At 39.1% G+C, this 25,708-nt stretch overlaps 1 protein-coding gene across 2 annotated transcripts in view; it reads left to right on the top strand.

Annotated features, from left to right (window-relative positions):
- LOC117412579 (protein Shroom4-like) overlaps window positions 1-25,708 on the top strand; it is a 57,944-nt gene that overhangs the window by 8,170 nt on the left and 24,066 nt on the right. For both annotated transcript variants that reach the window (XM_058989106.1, XM_058989105.1), the window contains exon 2: window positions 14,340-14,491. In XM_058989106.1, coding sequence (XP_058845089.1) covers window positions 14,340-14,491 — 152 coding nt within the window. The remainder of the gene's footprint in view (window positions 1-14,339; window positions 14,492-25,708) is intronic.

The following is a 25,708-nucleotide window of genomic DNA, read 5'->3' as shown; positions in this document are numbered from 1 at the left end:
GAAATCATACCACGACCTGTTATCAGTATTGGGGAGGGACCCAGAGCTGTGAGTTTAATCTTATGTTCGATCAAGGCTCATATTGATAACAGTAATACACAAGTTAGCCACAAAGCAGGAAGTCATTGCAGCTTGGCTGTGCTATTTATATAGCATTTTCATGAAACTGTAGTAATACAGTACAAATCAGAATATTGTTTTTTCATTTTTATTTATTTTTTTTGTTTCAGTTTTGTTTTAGTTTTTACCCCACATTGTTTCTTGGACAGATTGTGACTGTGGGTTAAACCTGTTTATTTCAAATGCATTTTGTAATAGAGTGCGAGGCTGTGTGGTCTTTTATGTTTAGTTTATCTGGTAGGAGTTTGACATTAACCCGTCGCCGAGTGGGAGAGCTGGGAGCGTGTTAGCCAGACTGTTGTTGGCTTGACATTGTCGTTTCCTGATGAACTTGAGTCAGCAGGCAGGCAACAAAGCTGTGAGGTTATATTGGCGGAAGGAAATTATTTTTTTTTTATTACAGAAACAAGCTGTTACAAGATAATCTTGTCAGTCTTAACCCTTGTACTAAGTTGTTGCTAGAAACTTGTCATCGTTCTCGGAAACTGTTGCTGTAAATTTGAGGTTGCAATTCCACAAGTAGATCTATTAATGCTTTGAAACGTGTTAATTGTGGAACAGATTGCAATGGATTCTAACTTGGATTGCAATGCAGTAACTTTCAATTTGTTTTTGAACAGCTGCTTTAAACATTGGGCCTGAGTGAGTGACACCTAAGTACCAAATCCATGTTTTCCATCCAACCCATTCACTTGCCTATTGTTTCCTTGATTAAATCGCATTGCGTGGCAAAACCTGTTGTACAAAATAAAATGTAAATTGTAAATTCAGAATCCAGTCTGCTCAAAATAAAAGTTATTACTGTAGTTTGCGCACTCCTCAAAAGTAAACACCCAAAACAAACCTACGCGTTTATTACTGGAAATCTGTGCTGACTAAGTGCTTCTAAAGTCAACGACCTAGAGTATGAAAACATACAAATATTTGTTGAATATGGAGTAATTACACTTTAATTTACATAAACCTTCCAATATATGTGTCTTATTTTTGTTTTGTGAAAACAAAAATTGTGCAATGCTAAATTTATTTCTAGTCAAATAACAAATTTAACTGCTAACATCTCTTGTTTTTGCTTTGCTTACATTATTTGCTCGCAGAGACTGATGGCTTTTTAAAGACTGAAGTGGTTTCTAATGTGTTTAATATGTTTGAGCTTCTCTCTGTGTACACTGTCATCTCCCCACTCGGATGAATTAGCCTGTTTAATTGCTAGATGGTGCGTGAGGAACAACACAACGCATTACTGCTGGTGGGCATTCCAATTGACTGACTGGCTGAATGGTGGAATCATTGATCTTATTGGGACCTGTTTGATGCTGGAGTATTAATGCTAATGAGTGTACATAAGCAGTTCCATCTAGAGAAAGGACAGGCCAGTGACATTCTCACAATGATACACTTTCTGTCAATAATTCATTAACTCTTGGCTAATCAATAGTTCAGGCTTTATTGCAAGCTAGTTCCTTGCTACCTCATGCTAGTTGAATGGGGAAATTGGTGTTTGCCAGGTGCTACTGTTGCCCCTTTTATGATTGAAGTGGGATGCAGCACAGTTTAAGCTGTTGAATGAGTGGTCTGGTACTAACTAGAGAAAATCAATGTCCAAAGTACACCATCATCCAAGCAGTTGCTGTTTTAGAATAATCTCTTTATAATCTGTTTAGAACTACTGGGTCATTACTTTTTAGCACATATTTTATGAGCAGAAAATCATCTATCATCGAAAAAAAAGGGTTCGGGTAGGGAAAATGAGCAACAGTCCCATTCTGCAATTCTTCATATGTCCCAGTACGTGTGTGAAGGGAGTCTGACTGCATGTGTACAGTACACAGGCATTCATGCTTTCTATAAGCGTGTGGGGCTGAAGTCATTGGTGAACAGAGGGCTGATCTGAGGTATGCAGTTAAGGCAGTACAGGATAAAATCAGAGCGAGGAGGGACGTTCATCTGAGCCATTCAAACGTAAATACGTCCCTGCTGCAGGACCCCCAAATATAACTTAATCAAACCCCTTTACTACTGACATTGTCAGATACCTTCAGGGTGTCCCCAGCATCATCTGTATCAAGCACTGCACCATGATACATGTAAAACTACTAATACTGAAGAAAGTGCCAAATGCGCCTTTATAATATAAGGTGTGGCAAATTTTATGACCAAGTTAAAAAAAAAAAAGTTTTCTTTTTTATTTTATAAATTAAAAGGAACTATTTTTTACGAGGGCTAATGACAAATTTCTCATGACATCTAAAAATAATGCTGTAAATGGACCCCTCCTGACCTCCCCAGTTTTATGTGAAATAATAAGGAGAACAAATTATTTTTATGAGCCTTAATGACCAATTTTTCCTCAGCCGGTCTTCAGAGACCAATGAGTGATTAGTTTCAGCTCATACAAAGTCTCCATTGTAAGTCAATGCACTGTCACCTAAAACAAAGTGCCTAAACAAACTAAATACCCTGCTGGAAACATTAGGTGTGGTTCAGATGAGACACAGCACAGAGCTGCTATTTCATTCTCTGCTCTGGGAGAGAATTACATATTTGTTTTGTCAGGTGATTGAGTGCTCAGCAGTAATGCGCTAGGATGTGTTTTCTTTTAAAGGTTAAACAGTTCTCTAATTGTAAATGAGTTTTTTAAATTATTAACACACTGCAGAATTAATGAGAATTTTTCTCCATTACATCATTACAGTTAAACACTTTCCTAACAGCAATCAAGTGTTCAGATACGCTTTGCAATGTTGCACTTGGCTGGAGAATATAGTGCTGTTCTACAAAATGTTAATGTGAGCAAGTCTTATAGCAAGGTGGCTTCAATCTATTAAAAGGGCAACTGTGGCCTCATGCCAAATATTAATTTATGGGACTGCTTTTATTCATTGTTTTTTTTTAGTTGTTTAAAACCATTGTCTTTTAAAAAGTGAATGCTCTTATTTTTGCAAAGCTCAAACGCCTCAGTAGAGTTCTCTATCAAGATCAGCTAACACGTCTATTTTATGCTAACAGCTACCCAGCAATGTATTTAATGCCAGTGCATTCTGTTTGCTGCCACAGCTTCTACTGCTGGGAGAGGCTTGTGCCACAAATGCCACTTTGTAAACAACCATACACGTGGTCGATACTTCCACAACAAGGTGCACGATGCCTATTCAATGCAGAACAAAGTTACACAGAGGGAAGCTCAGTGTTACCTGCAGTATTTGTTATCATGTTGTAAGGTATATTCAAAAGTAGTTTTAAGTTCTTGAGTTTTATTTCCTGTTCTGCAATATCTTGTGAAGTGTGTGCGCCTTGGATATGAAAACTCTGATAAGTTATTTTGACTAGAAGCGTCTTTTTGTCGGTGTCTTTGAGGAGGATATTCAGGAAGGGTATTAGGTGCGTCGTCTCAACAACGTTTTGTAGCATTCATGCCTTCCAGGGTTAGAAATAAAAGTCCCATTGCATACATGTTTCTAATTCTAAGAATTAAGAAAAACCCTGCTGAACCATTTTACCTTTTGTATTTGGTAAGATTCATAATAATGTCCGATAGGAGCCAATAAGTCCCAATCTCTTTGTACAAAACCTGTAACCTTCAAACATTGGGGGATTTTGTAGACTATGGCCATTCAACGTGAAAGGACTGAACACAGCTCAGCCTTACTACAGACCAAACAACTGCATAGAAACACCGACCAGGACAGAGACTTCTGTGCCTTTACTGTACAGAAAATGCACTCTCATGACGGGACAAGGCACTGTGGTTGGAGTCATTTCTGGCTTGTTTTCTCTTAGATTGCCCTCAAACCAGAAGTCCTTCTCTCCCGTAGAGTAGCTTGTGTTCATGCAATATCTATGTGCTTCGTGCAAGGCTGGCTTTGTAGACTATAATTCATAAACACATTTCAGTGAATGAATGAATAAGGCATGAATTGCTTTTTTTATGGCTGAGGTTTATGTTGCACGGAATTCAGTCTGCCAAACAAGGGGATGATCATTTTATGTAATCAGCATACAGAAAGGTTGTTCTATGTTGGTTGCAGCCATTTGCTTTTTGGATTACCAAGGCTTTCCCCACGTCACTGAAACCGTGTCCCAGCTTGGCAATAGGACGACTCATTTTGCTCACCAAGCACAAGTAAATATTGGGAAACTTCTCCATTATTGTCTCTTAATGATATTCCAATTCAAGTCTGTTGTAATTGAATGAAACTTTGTTGTGGTCTCACCTTAGTTCTGAAATGAATTGTAGCTAACCAAATAATACCCACAATCTTACAGTTCCCAATGTGCACTTTCATTGGCTACACAAGTCTCAAAAGTGCAGTTTTGAAAGAAACACATGTACTAGTAAACATGTTCATTTTAAAACAGACATCTGGTACTACACTAAATTAAAGAAGGTCTTGGTTTGCTTCCCTTCCCTTTCCTTACCTTGCATTGACTTCCAGGAAGTCTGTTACTACTTTACTTCTTTTGTAATTTCACCCCAGCAGTCAAATCATGATACTCGTTGAAAGCATGTCAGTCGGTAGGGGAAGCTGATTGGTTATTGACAAAAAAGGAGCCACTGAAGGGGCGGGGACAATTTCACCCTCCATGTCAAATTACCCAGGAAATGCAAGACCATCTAAAAGCATGGCTTGCGAACAGAGATACAACCAGATGTCATGTTTTAAAATAAGTCAAGTTTGCAAAAAACATGTTTCTTTCAAAACTGCACATTTTAAGACCTGTATACTGAATGCTTGTGTACAGCAGAGAAAATCCATGGAACTGTTTTGTTAGCTTCAATTACTTGAAGACGAGGCCATCCTCCCAGCTGACATCTCTGCTGATTCCTTCGAGACAGGAAGAGAGGCCTCCTGGAATCATCAAATTATATATGCTATATAATACATACTGTAGTGCATATGTTCCTCATTATGTGTCGTTCGTGACTCGGTTTTGTATGAAATTCTGTGATTTCTTTCCATGCACATCTTTTTTTTTTTTTTCTTTTCAATGTATTTTTTTTTTTTTGAAATAGCCACAAAACCTCCCTCATGAAAGAGCATAAAGCTGCTTCCCAGCACTGTTGCAGTCCCAGCTAAGGGGCTGTGTCGTAGGTTTGGTACACCCACTAATAACCACAGAAAAGCTGGTTTAATCTTGGGAACTATGGAATAGTGGCCACATTGTTTATTGCAGCACTTAAATTAAACCTAGGAACTTTAAAATACATGTGCATGCAGACCCTTCCTCTATCTAAGGTAGTTTTATGAATCTTATCCCCCTGCAAACACACATTTTTACATGCATCTTCCACATACTGTAAATCAGTCATTTGAATGAATATATATAATCAATACCATACATTAAATTGTCTATTTATTTATTGCCATTTCTTATTCTATATTATTCTGTACATACTGTTGCTATACATCACAATCCTCAACTTCTCATTACACTGATATATCTAATTTAGAATTGATAGCCATGGAAGAGGGTGTATATTGCTCACACACTTGTTTTAATATTAGGTTTGGCATCACACATTGTAACATTTAAGTATCTCCATAAGGAATTAAATAGCTACATAAATGACTTAATCACAGATGGATGGAGACTGCCTTATTAACACCTGCTGTGTCTGTTTGTCCATACATCTGTTCTGTATGTCGCATTTACATTGTTGCATACATCTCGAGAGGTGCTTTTCATATGATCCAGTTCTGTACATACTTTTAAGATATGTCATGGCCATCAACGTTTTCATCGTACTGAAAGCTCTGAATTCTGATTTCACAGCAGTGGCTGGGATTGGATGCTACTGACATACTTGTTTTTGTTAAACCACTCATTTCTAGTTGAGATATTAGGTGTGCCAAGGCTTCTCTCATTCGGCCTATTTCTGTCCTGACCTGAGTGTGGGAGTTTGGCTGTGAGCTTGCAATTGCTGATACCTAATCTGTGGTACTTTCCTCTGGGACCAGTGTAAACCACTTTATCAGCAGAACATTCATCACTACAGTACGTAGTGGAGCTCGATTCTGCAAATGGTCATTTCTGTTTGGAAGTGTTTATTTACCGCTCTCTGTTTTTACTCCCAGTAAGGAACGAGTTAGTGCCTGGTTTAACTTGTCTGTATTCTGTTTATAGTTTCCAGATTTATTTCCCCCTGGTAAATTAATGACTGGATCATCTTATTTTATGTGATGTAATGCACAGCCTTTTTCCGAACCTTAGCACAAGGTATTTAAACTATATTTTTTAGACTTAATACCAAGGCTGTAAAAGTTTAAAATGTTAAACCAAAATGAAAATCCTAAACTAAACATTTTACAGGAAATGCCCTGTTTTATTGGATCTTGCATTGTGTATTGTTGTTGATCAGTCTCTTTCAAAACCGTAGCGGTGAGAATCATGCTTCTCATCATTTGGGGACTCCACTTGTAATGATACAAATGTCACGATATGATCCGTATCACGATCAGGTCACAATACAGAATGTATCCCGATATATGTGATGGGCTATTTGTATGATGAATAATAAGATTATTAAAGGATGGACCATTTTGTTAAAAAAACAAAAATAAATAGGGAGAGTTCATACCAGCTATAAACAGTGACCTACTGAACTATGAGGTGCTTTTGGGCTTGTATCATGATATAAACACTACATCTATTATGATACAATGTATACTGTAAAGATTCACAATTCACCCCTATACATTTGTCATTGCTACTCCCTGTCGGACCTCCAATTGTGCTTTTTAATGTTTACTGCTGTCCACTGACTGCCTAATGCATTTCATATGTGACCTTGTAAACTAACCCACTGTGTCAACTTGTCCTTTTAAGAATAAAACCCCAGACTAAAACAGTACAAATAGATGGGTCCTGGTACTAGGTAAGCCCTGTGTTAAAGTGTGTATCCCTCTTCAGGGAAACTTTGCAAGAGTGCCCGGCCTGCCCTTTCCGAGGGGAGCTTGGTAATACAGTTTTTTTGTAGGTGTGTCAGAGCTGTGCCAGGCTGAATGGTGTGTTGAGTGATTGACGAGGTGGGATTTACAGCAACAAGAACCAATTGTCAAAGAAATGAGGAAACATGTTCATCTACTGTAGATCTGCAAGGCTTCAATTTCATGCTGGGATTTAATATGACAGTAGTATAGGACTCATGGGTCGTTCTTGCATTCCACTGAGTTATTAAATGCAGATGAGATTCAGGTAGTCCGTGCTGGGTTTGTGTGATAGCCATTGTCTACTTGGCCAACTAGTCTCTGTGTGTGGTGCATTTTTTCAGCAATAGTTATTACAAACTCTGAAAAAGAAAATGGTGAGTTTAGAAGAGCAATAAATTCTAGGCTGGGATTTGTCCAAGTGGTACTTATCTTGCGCAAAGCATGTCAGCTGGAGATTGAGAATGGGGATCTAAATCTGGAGGAAAGGGAAGGAAATCTCTCTCCTGCCAAGAAATGAGTAATTGTAGACCGCACTGGGAGCACATCAGACTATCTCCTTGACATACCTATTGTCCCAACGTGATTGCACTCTGCTGCTCAGGGGAAGTGTTGATTAGCCTCTGCAGTAATAAACGACCCACCGGGTGATTCCAATGAGATTAGAACATGTCACTGCTGTCTTAACTTTAAATACAGGAATCGTTTTGATAGGATTATAGTTCCTGTATATCTTACCTGATATGGAAGGCCATCATTTAGTAAATCTCACATTCACTAAAGACAAACGCATTTGGTAAACGTGTATTTGTATTTTCAATGATATTTTTTTGCCAAGATATTAAGACCAACATGTGATTGCTCTTTGCAGTTATCTCAGTGCTGCAAGAGGTTCTGCAAGAGGTCAAATAAAGAGTGCTTGGACAATGAAAACACATGAGTCATGGGCAAGCAGTGATTGGCTACTTCTGGGACTCCTAGACGCCTCAGGCTTTTACTGTCCTCAGTGCTGTAATCATTTGCTGCTTTTCCTATGAACCTTATCGCATGTTTTCAAAATATATTTGATTTCACAACATTTTTAAGAATATGATAAAAAAATCTGTTTGTTCTACAACATTTGTAAGTATGTGTTATCCCTATGTGCAAGTAATCTGTTTGCCTCGGCAGTATTCTTCTTTTGATGAGTGTGGCAAATAGCTATATTATTCAGTCGCTTCTGAGTCATGGAATTACGAAGCCATGACTTTAGTCTTCGAAGAGCACGGAAGCCCCACTCGGATCAGAACCTGGATCCAGAATCAGATCCCTTTAGTTCAACCAGCCCCTGAGGCAGCGTTGAGCGCTAGAGCGAGTGTGGCAGATTTAATGAGAGGGATGAGAATTGCCCTTGAAATACATTTCTAAAAACGTTGAGGTTTCCCCACAATTGAAATAAGTCAGATAAATACAGTTTTGCTATTAAAATAATGCTAGTACTGTAAAGTGTTAGTACTGCTACAGTGTGAGCAGGACATTTCCCCATCACTGAAACAGTGAGGGGGCGTGTCCCCTTTGTAAATTACACCTATGTGTTTATCCGGTTCCAAGTAGCTGATTGATCTCAAAAGCTTGTCAAGTCGGGGCTTAAAGGACCCAAGTCTATTTCCGCTTAATTTCCAACTCTGTCCTCTGGTCTTAATTTCTGTGCTTCACTTAAAATATTGGTTCGGGTTAAGATTTTAAAGACTTCAGTGAACTCCCCCTAATTCATCTTTTATTACGGGCTAAAAACATTCTGTCCTATTCAGTCTGTCTTCATAGAGCATTCCTTGAAGTCCTGGGATTCATCTAGTTGCCCATCTTTGGACTCTCTCCACAGCCACAATGTCCTTTTGGTACTGTGGTGACCAGATTGGACACAGTACATGACCACATTTGATTTGTACTCTGTATTTCAGCTAGTGTCGCAGTCAGTGTTTGAAAACAAGCAGAAAATAACATTGTACCATTCTACTTTCTGTTTAAAGCAAGCAAGGCTTGGTTGTGTTCCTACCAACTCTGTTTTTTTCAGTTGCTGTTAATGAGTTTCGTATTAAATGAGTAAGTGGATGCCTTCTTTCTAATACATACAATACTTTGACAGATTGACTCCAGTATCTTGATGCACATTCTAATTGTCTAATGAATTTTTTATTTAACATATAGAGATTAGATTAGTTAATGTGTTGTGTTCTGAATGTCCTAATCAGCAGTACCTACAGAATTGCAATGAGTATTGTGAAGTTAGGCTAGGCCAGGGAGCCTGTGTTGTTTTTGAGTTATTTGCATTTGTTTTTGTTTGTTGCCATCTCTGTTTAAAAGCATTGGCTGCATCAGGATTTCAAATGTCAGATCTCTTGTCAAACCCACATAATTGCAGCACATTACAAAGCCATTCTTAATTTATAGTAAAACGTCCATCAAATAGGGAGAAACATGTTGCAATATTGTCTACTTGCTGGATCAGCAGCAATAAAAAATGGTTTACAAAGATTCTGAGTGCAGTGACATTGCTCTCAATGCCTCCGCCAGAGTAAAATGGTTTCCCTTTGCGTTGTGGAAATGTTATCAGACACTTTACCTGGTGTCTATCCATCAGATTGGTTGTGCTATGTATCTGAATTCAAGCACCTTTGTGACTAGACAGTGTTCTAAACTTTTACTTGAGTGTAAAGTCTTACCACATGTTAGGGGGGACATACAGCTAAGGAAATACTTAGAAGGTTCTACATATATATACGTCATATATAGTGCTTCTTGGCTCAAAACAATTGGCAAACTCTGAAGTGGAGCAAAAGCAACTGTTCCACTTATTATAAATTGAATCATCCTTATTAACTGCCAAAGATCAGGGGAATGTCTGTTGTAGCACACTGCTGGTGGATTGAATAATGTCTGCACTGTAAACAGCACCCGTGGTGTAATTTGATATCTGTGGTCTACGATCTCCAGACTGGGAGAATCTTTACTGCATAGAACTGAACTAAAGACAGTGGCCAATGACTTTGGCTCTAGAGAGAAAACTTCCAATGCATTCCATCTACCCAGTACTGTCATCCGTCACTCCTGCCACTATTGTAAAAGTTGCATTGTTGTGGTTTTTTTTTGTTTTTTTAAGCCTAACAATATAATGGTTGCCACTTTTTTTATACACTGTCCTTAAACAGCAATTGGGACAGCTGAATACTTGTGGAAGGGTATTGTGAATCTGTTTCCAGTTTGACTTCATCTGCAAAGTTGACTGTCAAGAAACAATTCGAGCCACCCCTAACATACTGTGTGTTCGCTGTAACCTCGGATTTCTGTTTTCATATGTACGTGAAAAGATATTTGGGTAGGTGTGAAAATGATGGGCAGTGCTACAGCAAACCAACATATTTTTATCATGGTGTACGGAGAGGTGAAGTGGTGTTTATTTCAAATAAAAGCCATAAACTGTATTTTAAGATGCTGTTGTTGTTTTATAATTTGGGGTCGGAGTGGGAGACTCGGCTTACACTAGACAGAAAGCACAGTGTTTCTGTATCCTGCTGGGTGACGCAGAGATGCCAGGAAGGGACAGAAGCTGTGAAATGCTTGGAACAGGGTGTGCCTCAGTTTGAGAGTGCTAAAAAAACACAAGAGTTGCTATGTTCAGCTGGATCCCAATTTAACATTGGTCGCACTGGAAGGAAACTGCAGGCTATTTTCTGTTCTGCATCTCTTGTTTTTTCCATTCATATAAATATACAGTGCCAGGGCTGGCCTGCCTGGACAGAACACACTCAAAACAACTGCTGATTTTCAGTGCGGCCCTGTGACTCAAGTGAAAAATGACACCAAAAGAAAGTAGGCCTGTGTTGTTAGTACAGATTAAAGGTTTCAAGGTGAGGTTGTACAGTGTAACACACTGCTGAGACCACATCTGTGCTCAGTTCTGGTCATCACGTTACCACAAAAGAGAGTGCGGCCTTGGAGAAAGTCCAACAAAGACAACCAAACTAATCCCAGGGCATAAAGGAATGGGCTACAAGGGAACTGAATGTCATTGGCCTAGAGCAAACAAGAATTAAGGGAGGCTTAATTGAAGTCTACAAAATCCTAAAAGGAGCTGACCAAGTTAACCCTAGCCAATCCTTTAAGTGCAGCACAGAAAGCAGGTCCAGAGGACACAGTTGGAAACTAAGTGGAGATAGATGTAGGACAGAGGTAAGGAGACACTTGAGATCAACCAGGCTACAAGAGTAAATTGTTTAGAAACTGTCAGACAGCCTGTGCGCATCTTCTGGTGATTTGTGAGGGCTGTCCAGACTAAGATTCATTTGCAACTTCCAAGTCCAAAACGTCACACTAACCAACCGCTGCACAGTTGGATTCGTTGCCAATTGAAGGCTCTTCACCCATGCTGCTTAAATAAATAAATACCTCGTTTTCGTTTGATGGAGGAAAATCTTCTGAATGTGGTTAACACACGGGGGGCCGCCTAATACCTCTGAGACTGTGTGGATTAGAAGCTGCTGGATTTTCTTTTTAGCTTTGTGAAATAGCTGATTATTCTCACTGGGCTGCTGTGAACGGAACTTTTTATTTCTTTTTTTTTTTCTTTTTCTTGCTCTTATCCACGAGTGACCCATTTAACGCAGGAGTTGTATAACTACAGAGTTGTACGCAATACTCTGATAAGAGGGTACTTAACAGAGAGCTGTCTAAATAGCTCTGCCTCGGTATTCATATTACATCTGAAGCAATATCTTGTGTGTTACAAAAAGTTTACAAGCAAAAATTGAGCTCTGTAGGGTAGCTCTGTGGGGCATCCTGTGTGTGAGAGCTGTATCAGCAGTTCAGTTTCAGGGATCTTCACATGGAGGAGAGGATAACTGCCAGCATCGAATAACTTTTGCTGGAGCCGGGTGAAATGCATATCATATTTCTCATTTTGGAATATTTAATTCATTCCAATCCAACGACTGGTTGAATTGTACTGTTCCAAATTACGAGTTGCCAAGCAGATGCAGAACTTGATCTTAGAAAAGAAAACTTACAGTTCTGTTTTTTATTTGAAGTTTAAGCATACCTAATTTTCTACACATTGTTCTTGTTATTCAACAGTTATAGTCCAGGAATGTTGATGCAGGGCTGTGGTTATTTCAGTCATGAGGAGAGCCGTTACCAACCCACTCTACCCTTTGGGGGCTTGTGGGTTATTGGAATAACTACAGTACTACATTCATGGATTCTCCTCTGTGGAGGATTGTGGCAAAGTGGTTAACAGTGTGCAGGTGCAGGAGTGCTGCGGTGAACAATAAACAGACAGACAACGATAATCCAGGTGCAATGGTGTTTTTATTTGTGTAATCCAAAGTCTGGTGACAAACAGTAAACAGTAATGAGAACAGACAATACACAGTGGTTTGCGTATTGCTCTGTTTAATCCACAGGTTGGCCCCGAAATAATAGTCCTGATCTTTAAACGCCCACACGTAACACAAACACGATCACAAGTCCACAGTGAGTGCTATAGTGCTCGTGGTGCAAATATAGTTAATCATGACACAAGTGCAATGTTGTCCGGGTTTGGTGATGGCCTTTAGCGACAGCTCCGGATCGTGTTAGCCATCTAATAACAACAAACAAACAGTTTTTAGACACGAAAAAGAAACAAAACATTCACGATTACAATACGGGTCTCCTTCCGGTTTAGCATTAACCATAACAAAGGAACAGATCACTTCGCTACGTCCCCTTATATAACGTCAATCATGACCCCTTGGTTAACGATTGCAACCGCTCCTCCGGTCTGCGGCTGCCACATCGTTTACCTTCCGGGTCGATAATTTAGTGTACCTTAGCTCCGCCCCCTTTCTAGATGGCCGACTTCCGCCTAACCCTGGGAATGAATTGTCTGGCCATCCAGTCCAGGGCACTCTGTTCCCTTTACACAGCGCCCTCACAGGTGCCACTTTGCTGACATTGGACAAGGCTGCTGGCAAAAATTCCTGAATTCCTCTAACTAATAATGACCCCTTTAGCAGTAGAACTACATGGTTAGGGTTGGTTCTGTGCTCAAGGAATGACAATGTGTGCACCAATTGGCTGAAATGACCTAGAGCTCTGTATAAATTGCACATACATTTCGCAGACAGCTTTAGCACTAATTTTGTAATGTTGAAGTTGTTCAAGATTAGTGTTAATCAGGGTCGATGACACAGCTGATAGCGTACCAAACAAGGTACTTAAAGGAGAACCAAGGAAGCAAACCTGTATTCCTTCTTTATTCTGAGAGGGTCATTTCTGGATTTGGGGACTGTTCCATTTATTTTTTATCAGAAAACAATGTTTTTTTTCCCAGTTTCTGAGCCAGTTTGCTTCAAGCATAACATATTACATACAGAACTATAAAGCTTTCGCAAACGTTAGTCATTACTCATGTAGGACAAGGAGCACAGATGGGAAACATATTGGCCCCAAGATTAGTGCGGAAACCTCAGACATTGACTTCAATGGCAGAGGGCTGCATTTGATTGTAAATGTTACATGCTAACTCGACTGGGAACATTGTTTAATAGAAAAAATAGTGTTCTTGTTGTTTTCACCCTGGGGAAATTCCATCCATGCCATAATGTGATCTCCTTGTGTAAAGAGTAGGCACTTTGATCTCCTTGAAGACTGACTTTCAAATGGAACTGCCACAGAAAAAAGCCTATACTGTTGAATATTTTAGAAATACTAAGAGGAAGACATTGAGAGACTTCCAGTTGAAACGTTTATCTTTGAATGTATTAGGTTTCTTTTTTAGTGTTTCTAAATCTGCTCTATTGAATATTTTAGTGCAGTAACAATTACTATATAGTATTTGTTTCTTACTGTATTTCTCTGCTTCAGACAGTATTCTAGATATTAGCCCAATTTGTGATTTACAGTTTGGCCTGCTACTTATCATAAATATGTCAAGTGAGTACATTTAAATGTAATAATTCGAAACACACACTGTGTGTGTGGGCAGGTATTACTATCAATGTGCGGACAAAATTTGAGAAAAAGTCCCCACAAAGATAGTAACTCCTGAAAAAACGACGTTGTGGGGGCACCCCCACTTTGTAAAACACCTTTTTTAAGAACTAAATATGCCTTTAAAAATTAAAAAAAAAGCCAAAATATTTATTTTGTTGTCGACTTTCACCTGGTGTGGAGTTTTGTCTTACTGGAGTTAGAAATAGTAAATACAAATATAGGAATGCAAACGTGTGTGTGTTTCTGTGTTCTTTGTAATGACTGGTACCTGCCTTTCAGATTGAGGATGGAGGGAAGGCTGCCTTGTCAAAGAAGCTGGGAGTCGGGGACGAGCTGGTGAGCATCAACGGCTCTGCACTGTACGGCTCGAGACAGGAAGCCCTCGTTCTCATCAAGGGATCCTACAGGATTCTCAAGATGGTGGTCCGCAGGTAAGAGGCATTGTGGGAGACAGTGATGATAAAGAAATATCTCTGGAGTAAAATACTTGTAAAACCTTGTCAAATGAACACTTTTCTGCATAGCTGAACGTGTGTTATTCATTTCAGATGTTCTTTGTGTATTGCTTTCCTTTGCATGATATCAGTTTGATAGTCATTTGTAATTCTTTTTTTTATTTAGTTTCAGTAATTTAGCCTAATCCTAATACTTACAACTGCTAATAACTCCTGATTTAAACAGCCTCATCTACAGTCATTTATAATTCTAGGATAGGAACAGTTTTTTTAAATTTTTTATTTGAAAATATTTCAAGTTTAAACTCTCTTCATACCACAGACCTGAGGTGATCGTCACACAGGAACAGACAGAAGTTACACCATACTGTGTTGAGAGTGGAAACAACACTTTATTAGGGGGTCTTAAAGTTGAGGGTTTAATCATTGAAACGTTATTCAAAGATTACACGGTCAGCATTTTTAACAAGTGTTTAACGGTTATTAGAAACATGACTCTGAAATTTAGATAATAATCTTGGAGTTCATACAGTAGTAAGGTTAGTAATATGCAGTATGTATTCATATTCCATATGCTCAGCAGACACAAGTAGTCTTATGCTCATTAATATGAGTTATCTGAGTGGTCACCAACATTTAATTTTAAAGGTTTAATGGTTAGAAAATTAAACAAAATCTAGCACTCGCACTTTAAATGAACAACTTTGTCATGTCCCTGTCCGTACAGTGTACACCTGAGTAAGATACTTTGCTGCACTGTTTCCTGGATACAAATCCTCTTCTGTCCAACATCTGTTCAGGTGTCCAGATTTCAGCTTGTAGTAACCGAGTATTTTAAAAAATTACAACATTTTTCCTTTTCATCAGACGTTTATCAGACGTTGTTTTCACTTGGACGGAAGGTTTTTCTTTCCTCTTTCACGTAGCTGTTGCATTTTTGTCTGTAATTTGGATGGGCACACTCGCTCCCAGAGTCTCTCTCACTTTCCAGGGCTTAGGGCTGGCGTGTGTAGCTGCCTGGGGGCTCTCTGTACCAGGTTCCCCTTTCCCTGCACTGCTGTGGGATTCAGGTTGGCAGGTTGGTTACCACTCACACTAGGGCAACACGTGAACATCTCCGGAATCCTAATGCTCCAACTACAACCAGCAGGTTTTTACATGCTCACTAATGAACTGGAGCATCTTGTAGCATTTATATGAATTGGTCAGAGACACTATTGAAATTCTGCAAACTGCCCCCCCCCCCCACCCCAGCAGCTGCAATTAAGCATCCCAGGGAGAGGAGATTGCATCAGTTTGCAAGCCTTAACCTTAGCACTTATAACTGTTACTCTCTCACGAATCATTTGAGCTTGTAAATTCATATTTAAATCTATAAAAGTCGTAATCAAGTTATGAAACTGGATTGGGAATTATTTATTTATTTTTTTTAGTTTGAGAGTATCAAAATGTGTGGACATAAGTTAGTAACATACATGTTGCCTTTGTAACTCCTGATGATTTCTTTTTTTTAGCTCTCCTATCTAAACTACAGTACATAAAGATTTGGAAGTTCCCATTGTGACTGGTCTAAACCATACCAGTACACCTCAGACCTCACGAAAGGCTACAACTGAGATTCAAAGCTAACACTGCGCTGGCTGTCACAGTGCTTTCTGTCGGCTAACATCTCCCACATTCCTTGTTCTGGAATCTGTTAGTTTCTTGAAATGAGAAGCCTGAGGATATAAAACATTTGGAGGAGGCAGTCAGCAGCACACTACCGGGCTGGCTGTCCCTGTTAGTTTTCAATTTCAATCAGTTTTGAGCCAGAGAGATTTCCTTTTTTTTATCTCTTAAAAGTGTGTAGCGGGGACCCCTTGTGGTAGGAATGGGAACCGCAGCAGTGAGGTGGAGACTTCTGGAGCAGATTAGTGCTGCAGTGAGTGTGGTGCAGTTCTGGGAACGTTTCCGAGGGCTGTTAAAATAAACCAGAACAAAGAAAGGGCAGAAAGCTAGTGATGTATTATTATTATTATTATTATTATTATTATTATTATTATTATTATCATCATTATTATTATTATTATCCAGATCCAGGTTTATACTGCAAGGTGATCAGTTTACCTGAAAGTTCTTACTTCACTGTCTTGGGATCTCAATGTATCTCTCACTTACCGTGTCCACCACATTATTCCTGATGCTTTGTCGGCATACATGTTGAAATTGACAATTCAATTAAACAAATATGGGTGTGTCACAGCATAATAATGCATGTGCCTATTATCTGTTCAGGGTTTTTTTTTTTAATATGCACCAGTATGGTTAGTTGAATTAGCATTTTAGCTGTTTCATTTTCCTAAATACCACAATCAATTATATAAGCCACTGTCTTTCCTGTTTTAATCCCCCATCTAGTAGAATAACAGGGATATAATGTTTGTATGTTTTAAGCTTAAGTTTTATTTATATTTATCTTTAGAAAATCTTAAAGTACAGGTTCCGGGATTATCAGAATCTGTTTTTAAAATGTATGTTTTGGTTTGTTTAAAAAAAAAAAATAGCAAAATCTTTTCAGCCTGCAAGTGTTCATTTTATTTATGTGGCAAATACTTTCATTTTTAATTTTATTTTATTGTTTTTGAGAGAATCTGTTCCAGAATTATGAATACAGTTTATTCACACAGTTTGAACTTTTCTACACCATAGTGATAAAGACATCCTGGGGTCTAAAAAGCAATGTTGCAGGAAGCAGTGGCATTAGGCAGGTAGAGATGCAACATGATGTGTGCCACAGTTTCCATTGCGGCTCTTAGGGGGCACTGCTGTTGGGATTGACAAGGTATAGGTGGTTTAAGGTAATGTTCCAAAGTAAGGATGTTGTCTGCGCTGGACACAACTAACTTGCTGGAGGGGTGCATGGGGGGACAAGCACTGACGAATAACACAGAAGTTCTTGTCCTGTTCGAACAGACACGCAAGATATTATCTGTGTTAGCCGTGGATGTTTTTAGCCAGTTAAAGCCAGGTTGGCTATCCAATCATTAAATTATTACCTGCTGCTGCTGATGAAATAGTGAAGGCGTATGTACAGTACGTACTGTATGTCACAGTTCACATTGGTGAACCGCTTATCCAATTGTCATGAATTTGGTATTAATATAATTTAATATAAATGTATGTCCGTTCATCCATTCGTCTGTATGTCACACTTACATTTTTGCCTATATCTGGAGATTTAAACACTTCACTTCTTATCCTATCTTCTCCTGTACGTACAGTTGGTGTATGTCTTAGTCATCAGCTTTAATTTGAATTTGTGGCTGTGGTGAGGGATTTGTTACTGACTTCTTGCTACTTTCTATGGAGTGCATCACCTATAACACCAGTAGCCTAATACCTTTTTCAATTGCTGCCAAGTCCACAAGGATCTTCATAACCACACTTTACTTAAGAGATGGTGGTCTTCATGCTGAAGCTGGGTCTGCTGGGATAGGAGTCAGTTACTGTTGAATCAACCTGTTTACATTGTAAGAATATAATCTGTATCAATATAGCCCTGGCTGAAAAACAGCCTCAGGCCAAATTGAATGCTGCATATAAACAAAGAAATACAATAACAAATACAGGAGCATGCCACTGAAAGGGCTCCTGAAAATAAACAAATAAGAACATTGCTTTAGTAAGCACGCTGGTCAGGAGTGATTCATAAGATACTGTCTGATACAGAAACACACTTGGGTAAACAAACATTTAGACCCACCGTCTTCTTCAGTGTTGCAGACCATTTGGACATGTTTATTTACCTTTAGCTTCTTGTTGCTGCTGAAGGTTAAATAGGCAAGCAGGCGGCCTCACATTGAACCCAATAAACTGCTGTAATTTAATTCTGAACTCCCATCTCAACAGGATTCCATGGCTCTTTCCTGAAGCCAACTATTATCTGAGCTAACAAGCGCAAAATACAAACATTCCTTTAGCTCCATTTAGATGAGTGATGATGGGGGCGGGGGGAATTATTTTTTTTTGGGCTGGAGGTTTTCATTTCCCATTGTGTTAATTATTTACAGAGCTCAAAACAGGCATGTGGAAATTGTTGCATCTTTCTTATGCTTTACCTTCCATCGAACGTCAAGTAAGTTGACTGCCATATTGAAACTGAGAGTAACTTCTGCTTGCAGATAGTCTAAGCTTCAGTGTTTTATAGATTCATTTCTCTGCCTGCTGTGCTGTTTTGACTCTGTTCCAGACCACTGTTGAGTTAAATGTAGTCTCTTATTAAGATTACAGCCTATTTTGTCCTTGGCTCATAGAAGTATGCAGCTACATGTGGTTATAAATGCCCGGGCAGCAGTGTGGAGTAGTGGTTAGGGTTCTGGACTCTTGACCGGAGGGTTGTGGGTTCAATCCCCAGTGGGGGACACTGCTGCTGTACCCTTGAGCAAGGTACTTTACCTAGATTGCTCCAGTAAAAACCCAACTGTATAAATGGGTAATTGTATGTAAAAATAATGTGATATCTTGTAACAATTGTAAGTCGCCCTGGATAAGGGCGTCTGCTAAGAAATAAGAAATAAATTTATTTATAAAGAGCTCCTCTTCCTACTGTGCACTGGTGAGACTAGTTGATGGCAATAGTCTTCAAACCACCTCTCTATCCTTCACTGGATATGCACCACAAGGTCTGAAAAAGAAACTTTAACTACAATGTAATTGGGACTAGTGTAAATCACACCTAATTAAATTATTTTACAGTGTATTTTAAAGATTGCCAAGACAACCTCAGAATATCAACGATTTAGTTCCTGTAATTCCAGAGGTGGAGTACTCATTACATCATGGTTTTTATTAGTCAGATGCTGGTAATTGAATAAAGCTCCGACGTTCATGATGTTCTCTTCCCATAGACCTCTATTCAGCCTGTTTGGTTTTCCTGTTTAATCTGAAGGAAGGATGCATGTAGTGTTTTATTTAGACCGGTTGGCTTGCAATGTAAAGCAAAACACAGTATCCAGTCACTTCCAAAACCCTGCACAAAACACCCATGTTCCTTGAGTGCCTGCCATCTTAATATGAGACCAAACACAGACGCTTAGCTGGCCACCAATGGGACCTTACATTGGTGGCTGCTTACTTGAGGTGCATCCCTCATTCATTTGTATTGAAAATGAATGAGTGGCTGCTTACTTGAGGTGCGTCCCTCATTCATTTGTACTGAAAATGAATGAGTGGCTGCTTACTTGAGGTGCATCCCTCGTTCATTTGTATTGAAAATAAAATCTGTTCTGGGGTTTGCAGGTTGGGAAGGCAAGTGACAGCTAAGTTCAGATTTATAAAGGCATAGGTGAACTGATACAGTGGTAACCTTTGTATTGAGGTATTGGGTTATGCCATTAATATTAAACAGGGTTTTTCACCAAAAAAACATCCCTTCTAACAGTGGTCTTGATACAGTGTGTTCTAGCAAGTAGTTTTGTTTGCTTTCCTTTTCAATCGGCTCCACAGCATCAAATGTCAGTATGGAATCTCTGTGACATTATGAAGCATTTGGCAAGAGCTTGATATTTTTTTGTTTTTGACAAACGTATACGTTGCACAAGTAGCCGTGACGATGATTGCTTGATAAATCTTGACAAGCTGACATTGTTTTATAAATTGCTCTGACTTTCAAAAAAGAGTTAATGACAGACGGAATTAAATATGGCCCTTCAGTTCTGAACCACTTACAGTACTTAAAGACAACACTGTAATATGTGCTTTGCCTGCTGTCTCCAATTAAAAAACTGGGTTCTGGTGTGAGACAAATACAAAATTGTCATTTGGTAAAAATTACTATATCTATTCACCTGCATTCCCTTCCCCCCCCCTAAGTTGGCTTAATGTTACTTGGATACCAAAAGACAACACAATATTAGTTCTTACCTATAGTATTCCCACATACGTTTGTGATGTTAGTAAAGCTAATAATTGCAGTTGACAGTAACTAGAATTTGTAGACAATTTACAATATGTAGACAATTTACAATATACCAGTAATTGCCATTACAGTATCTGCTGTAGCTAAATGATAGGTACAGTATGTGTGTACTGTGCAATTTAAAAGAACATCATTTTCATTTCTCAATAATAGTCACTCATTTTGGGCTGTAATATCTAATAGCAGCCTAACCTTGGTTGCTGTTTTCAAGTAGAATATTTACCGTTGGAACACACAGAAAGATTTTTTACAATTGTAGCAAAACCAGGTGATGTTTGTTTGGTTTTTCATTGCCAAAAAAAATTCCCTTCCATGAGAACATCAATCAGTAACTAAGGTCTGTTATTGCAGACTCAATTTCAGCTTATTGGTCCTTTTTAGAATTATCACTTCATAGCAACTGCCACCTTGCCCAAATAGCGAAGCTTGAAAAGTCAGGTTTAAACATTTATCGGAACGCACAGACGTTTTATTCTTTCTTAATCAATAGGAATTTATAATTTGAATACTGTATATTAAATAGAGGGGTTGTCTGTTGAATTAAGTGATACAATGGGCTTATCACAAACACTAGCTCTTCATGTTATATGACTTACTAAACACAGGTAGCAGTTTCATTATACAACATGTAAGTATTTCTATTAAAATATATTTGAGGGTGGCAGCCTGTACTCTTAATTAAGCGAGTCCTATTTTATGAAGGGAAAATTCTTAACATTATATTTTTTTTCCATGTCAGGCCGTTGGGTTTTCTCACAGTCTGAGGCGGGCGGTTTAGGAATTCTTTGGGCATGACATCACACTTCCTGTTCGGCCCCTGCTGTTTTCCTCTCCACTTCCTGTGGGAGCCCCAGGCTTGACAACTAGCTGGGCCAGAAGGGGTGGGGGGCAGCTCTGACTGACATGGGTTTTCAGTGAAGACTAAACTGTTTTTATTGAGAATAAAAAGCAGCTGTGGAAACAGCGAAAAAGAGGGGCCTGGAATGGGCCACTGTATGCACAAACACTGTATTGAAATTAGAAAGAATGCTGTTTAGAAAATGGGGACAAATAGCTCAAACCTGTGAAAGAAATAGGAGCAGTTTGTTTTTCTTTGTTTTTGTTATGATGAAAGTTCCCTCCTTGGTAGAAATTCAGGCCAGCAGTGGTAGTTATGCTGGTTTTTAACTGGTCATGCTGGTTCAAGAGACTGTATTATGGTTGTACTGTTATGAAAATTTGATAAACAACATCATTAGTAATCTAAAAGTTACTGTGCCTTGCCTTAATACATCCAACACATGTATGGTACAGGTGCGTAAAAATAAAAAAAAAATACATGAAAAGCAAAAGTAATAGACTCACGCTCTAATGCTGGAGAAAAAAGTCCAAAAAACGATTCATGCAAAAACATATTTGTAAACTAAATGTTCAGGACAAGGCAGTTTAAGTGCAGACGTTTCAGTAAGTATCCTCACTGCTATGAGACTGGACCACACATCACAATGTAATAGTGGAGCCAATTAATACATGTCTACTGTCAGCTAAACAGAATTAGTGATTAGGTTCAGACAATTTAAAGCACCTAAAACCAAACTAAGTAATGAATAAGACACTTAAAATCCTGGAATAGTCAGAACTGAGGGAAAAAGGGTATATTCTACATATCGCAGCCAATACTACCTACAGCATACATATCTATCTATCAAGTGAAAATACAGAGGAGGGGATATTAGCTGATATTGCATCCTGCGAGCCAATACCCTCTGCAGCAATTCTTGTCAAGACACCTAACTGTCGCCAAGAGCTACAGTGGAGGTTTACTGTTGAGGTAGCAGTCCAGGAAATCCCTGCTCAACCACCTGTATCCAAGAAATCTGTTTTTAAATGGGTGATAATAGCAGGAGTCATCCCTCCTGCCTGCTCTACACCACTGGCAATGCAATAAAACCAGTTCTGTTTTAATATGTTTGCATTGTTAAAGTAAACAGGGCTACAAGTTGGAGTCAGGTGATTACTGAGTGCTGTAGAGAATGGAGTATTTGTAAAATGGGGGGTTTGGCTTTGTGTATTGCACTGCTTTTCCATGAGAGCTTTTGGCAGACACTTTCCTGTAGGGACAGGCCTCAACATACTGGATTAGTATATATGTGAAGATGAATAGAAGCCAATATCTACAGTAGTATTACCTGTACTGTATGCAGAAGTTCTGTCCCTAGTAATGCCAACATGCAACAGGATGTAAGACATTGTGTCTTCTACCTTTATGCTGAATTGCATCTGATTGTTTTGCATCTTTAAATAGACCCCATTATGAGCGCACAGGGTCACAACAGAGAGTGTCTGGTTTTGAGAGCTGCACAAAATGAGTGCCGTTCAAGAGCAATTTGGAGATGGCTAGGGTTAGTAATAATGATGACCAGGTACTGTTCAGATTTTTCATAACGGCGAAAGCAGCGTGCCAAAGAGGATAAGAATTAGGCCAGCTGAGATCAGCTGCAGATTTTTTTTGGGGATTGGGAAAGGCAGAGTGTAGCATTTAGAAAGCTTTAAAACATCAGGAAACGTTTTGTTTCCCCATAAGGACACTGGAGCTGATCCACAGAGGAGTGTATTCTTCTTTGATTCGGGACGGGAGGAAATGGAGCCGTCCCTCTGAAAATAATGAAAATTCCTTGCATGCTGTTGGGTGCCCCGATCCCATTCTGCAGTGATTTATTACTGCCAGTGTAACTGGAGCTTGGAGAAGCCTCCACTCCTCCCACCTTGGTCTTTCCCGCTTTGCACCATTTGATTAGGTCCAAGAGCATCAAAGCAAAAACATCATTGGGCCGTATTTCATACTGTGTTAACTTGCAACAAAGTGAAGCAAGAGAAAAAGTTGTTGTGGAAAAAGATGGTGTGGCATGTCAGTGTGTTATTCTGTAGGGGGACTGGACTTAACAAGGTGATTTAAACACATAATGTTGTCTTTCTGATCTTTTTAAACTGTTCCAAGTAGAATTATTATTCATTGGAGAAATGTCGCCTTGCTTAAAGTGATGGCTAATAATCTTACCTCTTATTAGCAGTATAAACATTATCACTGATTTTTTATTAAAACAACACCATCAATTAAGTTGCTGTAGCTTCCTGGTACCGAATTATTTCCTGGGCTGTAGGTCACTCTCACTGTAGTGGGCTTGCTTCTAGAGCGTCATGAATGAACTAAGCAATAGAGGCATTTGCCGTCTCGTAAGGCCCGCCTCGTGTTGTTAAATCCCTGCGCCAAAGGCGAGGGCATTTAAGTAATGAGACTATGTAATAAATAAATAAATACATTTAAAAAATATATAATTTCAAGTTTTTATGCAGCACTAGTTTTTGTTGCTAATGAATACAAACACTTTCCTCACTCCTCCATGAGTAATGTGGGTTGCTGAGAATTCACTGTAATACAGACTTAAAACTCACAATATTAAACTAATTTTTACAAGAACACCTTCGAATCTTTGTAAACCTCATGAAAACGTAAGAGGGCCGTGAAACAATAAGAGAGAACTATTCTTGCCTTTTTAAACTAGTAGAAACAGTCCTACTTGAATTATTATCCAAAGTGACTTGCACTGACAAATACAGCAACTTATCTCCACGTTATTCTATCTACTGGATGCATCAAAATCTCATTAGCTCTTGAGTGTGGAATCAAGACACTTGAGTTTTATAATATCGTGGTTTTACTCCTCTTTTAAACTTCTAGTCTGAAAGGTTTAGATGTACAGTGAACCCTATATAAAAGACCATCTGGCTATTGTAACAAATCTGATGAATGCTGGTGTTTATATAATATAAAGACTATGAAGATCACTAATCCTTAAAGAAGACTTTTAGATGGTACCTTCATTTTGACTGACACCAAGCATTCTGGAATTCCACCTACATCAGTTAAAAAAACAAACAAAACAAAAAAAACAGTACTTTACAATATTCCAGACCACATACACAACACAAGAAAGATCTGTTTACACAGTCTGAGAGGAAAAAACACTAACCAGGATGCTCGTTTCCTGTAGATGTTTGCCAAAGAATGTATTTGGTCTACTATGGAGTAGACATTTAGTGTTTATTCATTTTGAGAAGCTTTTCTCTGTTGACTGGCCGGTGGGGGGCACGGGGTGTGGGTGGGTGGGTGGGGGGGCGGGGGTGGTGGTGGTGGCATGGGGGGGGCACAGGGTGGCGTACAGGGTGGGGGTGGCGTGGGGGAGGGTGGGGGGGCACAGGGTGGCAACGCATCTCCTGTTCCGCGTCCCAGCTGCACACAGTGTCACAGTGACATACAGATGGACGCCTCCATTATATCTCCTTCACAATGGATCTCATCCCTAGCCTAGTTGTCTTTTGTGTCTTTGTACATGCTTCTAACTCAAAGCCAGTGTTACATGGAGGACTGTTTAACAGCGTACTAACATAGAGGTTACCACTTCTTGGGTACAGACAAGCAGCGTCACAAAATCTAAAGAGGAAATGAAATGCATCCAAGAAGTTAAAATGTAATACTATTGAAAACCAACATGTATGTGGCTGCCTTGTATGGCATTTAAGCACGTTTGAAAAGCACCAAGTGAAGAGGAGTACATGGTTACTGTATCAACCATAGACCGACACTACTAGTGTGTTGTTGTTGCTTCAGTTGGAACGTCAGGTTTGCTTTATTCATAGACACGAGAGTTAATCCCCTGGGGGGTGTTATTCCAGAGATTGCAATCATGCTTATTTAAATGGGTAATTTATCCTGAATCTGGTCAATTTAGTCAATTTAGGTAATGAGCAATTATCATACCAAGGGGCCTTGTGAGGCTGGCAGGGGTGGGAGGGTGGGCTGGTGTGTGGAATGTGGTCTTGGTCTAGTTTTTATATTGGTTGTATGTTGATGTCAGTCTCCTTGTTTGACCTATTGCTGTTGGTTTCATCTCTGTTGATGCAGTTCTTGAGAGTATAGAATATGGGTATATTATATGACGGCACCCCAGCGGGTTCGTTGTAGCGAGGGTGCACTGTATTGAACAACAATCAGACACTTCCTTCCCATTGTTTTATATTATGTTATAACTCCATGACAGAATGGCAAATAAAGCACAGCTGAGATGACACTAATTGACACCTGTTCTAAAACCATTGCTTACTGATGAAATGCTTCACACAGACACTCTCAAAGTTAGCTCTTTCAGTGGACTACAATGATTATTTCAGACACAGAAGTAAATAAATAAATAACTTTT

The sequence above is a fragment of the Acipenser ruthenus genome, chromosome 16 (genome assembly GCF_902713425.1).
Source record: "Acipenser ruthenus chromosome 16, fAciRut3.2 maternal haplotype, whole genome shotgun sequence".
NCBI lineage: Eukaryota > Metazoa > Chordata > Actinopteri > Acipenseriformes > Acipenseridae > Acipenser > Acipenser ruthenus.
Note: the sequence above shows the minus strand (reverse complement) of the source record. Positions and strands in the feature narration are given on the sequence as shown.